Here is a 6609-nt window from a genome sequence, read left to right on the forward strand (position 1 = left end):
TGGGTGAGCCGGGCCTATTTCAGGATGGGAAACTAAACAAAAATGCCGTTTGAACTTTCGAGCTGATGATAGAGTCACTCAGTCGTATTTTTCGCATTCTGTTGAGAGAGCTCTGCTTTTTCTCTAACTGACAGATGGGCTTTTTTAAACGTGTCCGACCACCTCAAGAAGAGCAGGAACGAGAGCAACTCCAACCTCATGAGAACGGCGAAGGGAACTCTGAAACCTAACCGCGGTTCTGAAGCTGCGCCACGTCTGGATCCACTAAAGTTACCACTTTGGTGATAGATTTATATATCTTTCATGAAGAACAAAATCCCAAGATTGTATTGCTGAGGGTACCCAGTAGCCTCAGTTTACCCACAAAACTGAAATGAGTATTTGCCGACTTCTCTTTATAAATAGGTTCAGCTTAACATTTACTTCACATACACTGGCGCGTGTTTTTAGGCATTTAAGTGAGGAAATTTCAAGTGATAATCCTTGTTCAGTGTACATAAGGCACTTGAGTTACCACATTATATAACACGGTACCTCTTCAGTTACTGTTTCTAATTTACTATGTGAGGTTTCTCTCTTCTTCGATGTTATGTTAAAGCAATTAGGATTTTTAAAGCAATTCAAATTTAGACCTTAGCGTCAGTAATTTTGCACAGGTACTTAGAACATTAGTACACATTACACTACAGTTGATTTTATAAGCTACTGAAGACTCTGCAATTGCATGGACTTAGATTTTAATATCATTTATATAGTAGAACTTTAAAAAAAAATCTGATACCATCAAAATTCTTTCCTGGGGCTATAGCTCACTTCAAAGCATGTGCAAGTCCCTGAGTTTAATCCTCAACACTGGGGGAAAACAGTAGCTTCCTGTATTAACAACGGTACAGTATTTTTATATGAAAATTAGGTTTTTATTTATGTTTAGTCTGCATTGTATTTTATTGTATTTTAACTTTTGTAATTTAAATTCTATATCAAATCCTTTAAGCCATTTCATGCTGAAAATTCTATAATTGAAAACACTCATTAAGCAATAGTTTGATCTCAGCTGAATAATGATGATGATTGAAGCCATAGGAGTTGGAAGTTGTTTCTGAGGTACATCTATTTCCTTTGTCTAACTGTTTGCTACATATAAAAGATCAAAAGACCCTCTTTGTGGTTCTTTGCTGTAATTGCTCATCAAAATGACATTCTTTAGTTAGACTGGGGCTTCTAATTGGTGTTAATTTATTTTTCTCCTGTATTCATATTTTCCTTCTATTTCCAAAATGGAGAATGGGTCAAGACTGTCTTTATAACCTGTAGGAGCCTGGATCTCCCACCCTTACCCCACGAGAAATGCTTGGAATTAGCATTCCAAAGGTAGCTCATGGTTTGCTTCTATCATGGGTATTACCTCAGGTTAAGCAAGCAATGCATAAAACCTGCCTCAGCTGTCAGAATAAATGCTAAAAAAAAATATTTTTATAAGCAGCTCAGGTTACTGAAAATCTTCTAAAGCTTTCTTACATTTGTTAACATAAATTTTCTGGGGCTTTAATAAAGGCAGCAGAGTTAGCAAGTTATGGTCTTAAGTGGCTCTGATTTATTCACAGTTCCTCAAGGCCATAGGATGACTATCAATTATAGCTATTTTTGTCCAATTACATCATGTTATGCACTAGAAGTTGAGAATTTTAATAGCTTTTTAAACTGCTGTCCTCATTAAGGAATGAAAAATATTTCTCCTAAATAATTGAATATTTTTCTACATTTTAAAAATAATTGAAGTTTGTCTCACCATATCTTGTGTTAATTCCATGTGCATATGGCTGAGCTAATTTGGAGAATTTATTTTCATAACATGAAGCACATTTCGGTGAGTTGTACAAGTTAGAATATAGACAGGACCCTATATTTAGAGTTAATGAACTTTTAATAACTTTTTGGGGTATAAAATTTTTTTTTTTTTTTTTTTTTTTTTTTTTTTTTTTTAGGTTTTTTCGAGACAGGGTTTCTCTGTGCAGCTTTGCGCCTTTCCTGGATCTCGCTCTCTAGACCAGGCTGGCCTCGAACTCACAAAGATCCGCCTGCCTCTGCCTCCCAAGTGCTGGGATTAAAGGCGTGCGCCACCACCGCCCGGCGAGGGGTATAAAATTTTTTAATGGCTTGAAAGATCATAATTATATACATAAGTATATTTTTAACCAATAAATTTAAATTCTTTTAAGAAATATTTTTATCTTAGGGCCAAGTGTTGCCCACCACCATGCAGTCACTCAGTTGGCCTATAAAAACTTTTACCTTTTCTGTCTTCCTACATAATAGCTGCCGTTCCTGAAAATCAATGAAATTCATTCTTTGGCAATAGAATCAATATTGATTTTTACAGTTATTCCTTTATGGCTTCTTTGCCAAGGAGTAACTTTCTGTTAGAGATTGAAAGATGAGATGTGGTTTTCTACAGTAGTATGGATATTCTTTGAAAAAGTATAACTTTGTATCTCTGTAAAATTAGGAACTGTAATTTCAAAGTCAACTCTGAAAAGAATGTTGATTCTTTTTCTTCTATAGCAGCATATGAATATATTTGACAGAATATCAAAAGATCATTTTAGCTTCATATATGTAATTTACTGAGAATTAAAATTCATTTATAAGTATAAAGTTTTCGTAATCTAGTTCAGTTAAAACAAATTGAGTGATCCAGAGGACATTTGACACGTGTGAGAAATATTGACACCAATATTGATTTCTTACAGAGATATTTTTTAGAGTTGATAATTTCAAACATCTGTGTCAGGATTTCCCCCCGCCACACACACACTTATGTTTAATTATCGTCATAATTCTGAATAACTATAAAAGGTGAAGCAGTCAAAATGTTATTGTCTTAATTCTACCTGAATTATGAAATTACTTATTAGTTAATCCTCACGAATACAACATTATTTACATAGTGGGGAAATTGACTAATAACAGACAAGTTTTGCTGTTGCTTTAAGACAGCCGTGGGGGCTTTGATAGTGAGCCTAACCCCAAGGAGAGATTTCTGTGGCAAAGTATAGATAGAGCAGCTGGTTCTTGGAGGGCAATAGAGTGCTAAGGTGGCATCTGTTCCCGTGTGGCAGAATGTCATGAAGAGCCTCATGGAGAAGAAGAGTAAATTGTTCTAGATTACCTGTGTGGCCATCCATCACCTGTCTGAATGTCACCTTGTTTTTATTCATGGGTGGCTTGTACATTTAATTTGATGAGTAAGGGGAAAAGGCAAACAAAATTGTATTACGGGATCCAAAAAGGCAAATAAAATTGCTTAATGTCTAGTGGTTTGTAAAAGGTCTCTGAGCTATGATCCTGTGGATGTGCCATCTGCAGTATACACTGGCATTCCTTGTGACTCCTGTTATGTCATGCTTTCTGTGAGGGGTACTGAATCTTCGGTGTTTGTTGTCATTGTTCTCAAGTGCAATATAACAATGTAACGAAACATGTAAGTCATTATTAATTTAGTAAGCCTAATCTCAATAGAGACTTATTAGTATTTTGTTGTTGTTGTTGTTAGCAGGAAATTCTGCTGTAGTTGTAGATACACAGGTTAAGTTTTTTACTTCTAAACTATTCATTCTGCATTTTATTTTAGGTGGAAAATGAACTGTTCCATATTTGTTTTAAAACACTTTCAGCATCTTGGGGTAACTTGGAAGGTGTGTCTATCAAATTACTCTGCTCTTTAAGTAACATGGAAGGTAATTTTCTTCGGCTTCTCTCGTGATCGCCCACATTGGGTGAGACATAAAATGGGTCTGTCCTGAAATCTGTCGTTTGCTAACTTGGGTTGAGTTAGTACAAGTAGGTACCACGTTCTGCTTTGTTTCCAATGTGTAACTTGGGACTGTACAATAAACTTGAACATATGGTGCCAGCTTATGTGTGGATTCTACCCTCTCCTACAGTCTCTTGTTTCTTAGTCTCACAAACCAGCAGTAACACATCAAAACAGCGACTTCAGCGTGGTGACACAGCTCTCTAAAAGTTCAAATTTTTAAGAGGGTTAGCTATCCAAACAAAAGAAACGCACAAACCAAGAGCAAAGAGATCCTAATGTTAAGCCACATTCTTAGAGAGGAAATACATTCTTAGCATTTCAATAGCTCTGGAAATAGTAGAATAGTGCAAGTGAGATCGCATGAAATTAAAAGGCTTCTGCACATGGAGGACACAGCAGAGTGAAGAGGCTGCCTCCAAAACAGATGAAAATCTGCTTTACGGCCAGCAGAGGATTAATACCTAGAATATGTAAAGAACTCACAAAACTAAACTCCACAAAGCTAAACCATCCAGTCATTTAAATGAGCAAACAAAATACTCAGGCTTAGTTCTGAAAAGATGAAGTCTACGTAGCCAGTAAATACATGAAAAATGTTCAATATCTTTAGCCATCAGGGAAATGTACATCAAAACTACAGTTAAATTCAATGCCAACCGAGTCAGAGTGGCTGTCATTTAAAAAGCAAGCAAACAAACAAGTACTAGGGAGCACGTGTCAAAAAGGAACTCCTCGCCATAACTGGAGAGAATACAAGCCAGAGTAGCTACTATGGAAATCAGTATGGAAGTTCCACAATAAACTAAAAATAGAACTATCATCTGACCCAGCGATAGCAGTTCTGGACATCTAAGCACACAGGGTACACTTGATCACCCATGTTTATTGTGGCATTGTCCAGTCCTAGTCACAATAGCCAAGCTATGGAATCAGTGTAAGAGTCCATCAATGGAGAAATGAAATATGTGTTTACAATAGAATTTTATTTTAGCAATTAATAATGCCATTAGTTGAAGGAAATAAATGGGACTGGAGTTCCTCAGATTAGGTAAAATAAGAATCAGGGAGACATGTTGTATGTCTTCTCTCTTTTGTTGATTGTGGCACACATCTAAAATGACGTGCAAGTTGAAGGGGAAGAGGAAGGCAAGTGGTGGGGAAGGGGAGGGTGAAGAGAGGCTAATACAGGGTGTGTTCATAGTACGTGATGCACTCTGAGAAAATGGCATTGTGCAACCCATTGCTTTGAAGACTAAAATGCACTAAGAAAATAGAAGTCTTTAGGGTAAACACAAATTTGCTGGAAATTTAAGAATATTTGTATTTCTAAACAAATGATCTCTAGCTTTCGTTGCACAGAACTTTATTTTCACTCCCATCAGGTCGCTTTAAGTAATACACATTTACCTCTTCATTTCTTAAGTTTTTATGTCTGTACAATTCTAGTGGAATAAAACATTCTTAATACCCAAATCCAAACAGCTCCCATATTCCAAACTTAGAGCTGTGAGGTGGCTGGTGATCAATGTCAAGATGTGTAATTGGTAAAGACTGCGCGTGCTACAAAATCTGAAACACTGCTGACCCCACGAATGTCAGATAAGAAAGCTCAATGGAAGAAGTGTCCTATACAAATTTTATGGAAGGTGCTTTCCAGAGTGGTGTTTGCAGTGTATCACTCTCATCATAAATGTTTGCCGTGGGAACAGTAAGCTGGATGCAGACATTGTACAATGTAACACCGAAACCACATTAATGTACAGTTTTAGATTTCCTGTCCCAATATTCACTGAACTAAAGTGGCTGGAAAGTAATACACACATGATTTTTAGAAATGATTGGATAGAAAACTATTTGTTAAAAACGAAGCATTTTCCCCTGCACATTGGTGGGTTTTAGTGTCATTTTAAACACCATGGTCCTAGATCGCCTTTCTCATGCTCCTTTTTTATCCAAGGAATGTTCTTGCAAACGAGGGGCCATTTGTTGCAAAGCACTCTTGCTTTAGTTTCAAACACAGCTTCAGTTAACACAGCAATACAGTTCTGAGCTCGAGAGACGGCTCAGTGGAGCTGTAGACCACAGTGATACATGATAATTTGACGTTTGTCTTCAAGCCCCAGATTGTGGTTAGACACTAGAAGAAGTCTTGGCCCTGTGGGAAAAGTTTGGTAAAACAATATGCATTTATTTACTTTAAGGTAAAATAACTACGTAAGTTATACTTCAGATACTGATTTTTAAATGTATCTCACCCAACGTTTTTTTGATTCATGAGTGCTTAGCCCTCATTGAATCAGATAATGCAGATTTTGTAAATTCCACAGATAGTGCCCATGTCAACTGTATGGGAAAGGGAACATATAAGAACCATCTGAACACTTAAACTTATCTCTAAGAACATGCCACGATATTGACTGACACAGATCACTTGTAGTAAGGCCGTGTTTTAGTACTTTTGTTTACAGAAGGTTTGATTGTGTAGGGAAAATAAAGGTGATTTATCAGCAGTCAGGTCTCTGGAGCTGTCTCCATTTCTTCCTTTCCTCTGCTCGGATGTTGAGGTAGCTTGGACTACAAAGCAGGAAGACAGCTTGAGGAGGCTGAGGAAGGCTCCCAGCCAGGAGCCCCTCTGCCAATACCACCTGCTCACACAGGCAAAGCTGACAGAACCAAAGTGCAATGTGAGGCATCTCCCTTTGGCATCTGTTTTCCAAGCAACATGTAGTCCATATATATTTTATAAAAGATTCACTTAAAAAAAATCAATACAAGTTGAGACTAGACATTTC

At 37.0% G+C, this 6609-nt stretch overlaps 1 protein-coding gene across 2 annotated transcripts in view; it reads left to right on the forward strand.

Moving 5' to 3' along the window:
• Itgav (integrin subunit alpha V) overlaps positions 1 to 1948 on the forward strand; it is a 76082-nt gene extending 74134 nt beyond the window's left edge. For both annotated transcript variants that reach the window (XM_052723146.1, XM_052723147.1), the window contains exon 30: positions 135 to 1948. In XM_052723146.1, the coding sequence (XP_052579106.1) occupies positions 135 to 230 (96 nt within the window). In that variant the 3' untranslated portion in view covers positions 231 to 1948. The remainder of the gene's footprint in view (positions 1 to 134) is intronic.
• The last annotated feature ends 4661 nt before the right edge of the window (positions 1949 to 6609 follow it).

The sequence above is a fragment of the Peromyscus californicus genome, unplaced genomic scaffold (assembly GCF_007827085.1).
Source record: "Peromyscus californicus insignis strain IS unplaced genomic scaffold, ASM782708v3 Scaffold_7__1_contigs__length_154581171, whole genome shotgun sequence".
NCBI classification, from domain to species: domain Eukaryota; kingdom Metazoa; phylum Chordata; class Mammalia; order Rodentia; family Cricetidae; genus Peromyscus; species Peromyscus californicus.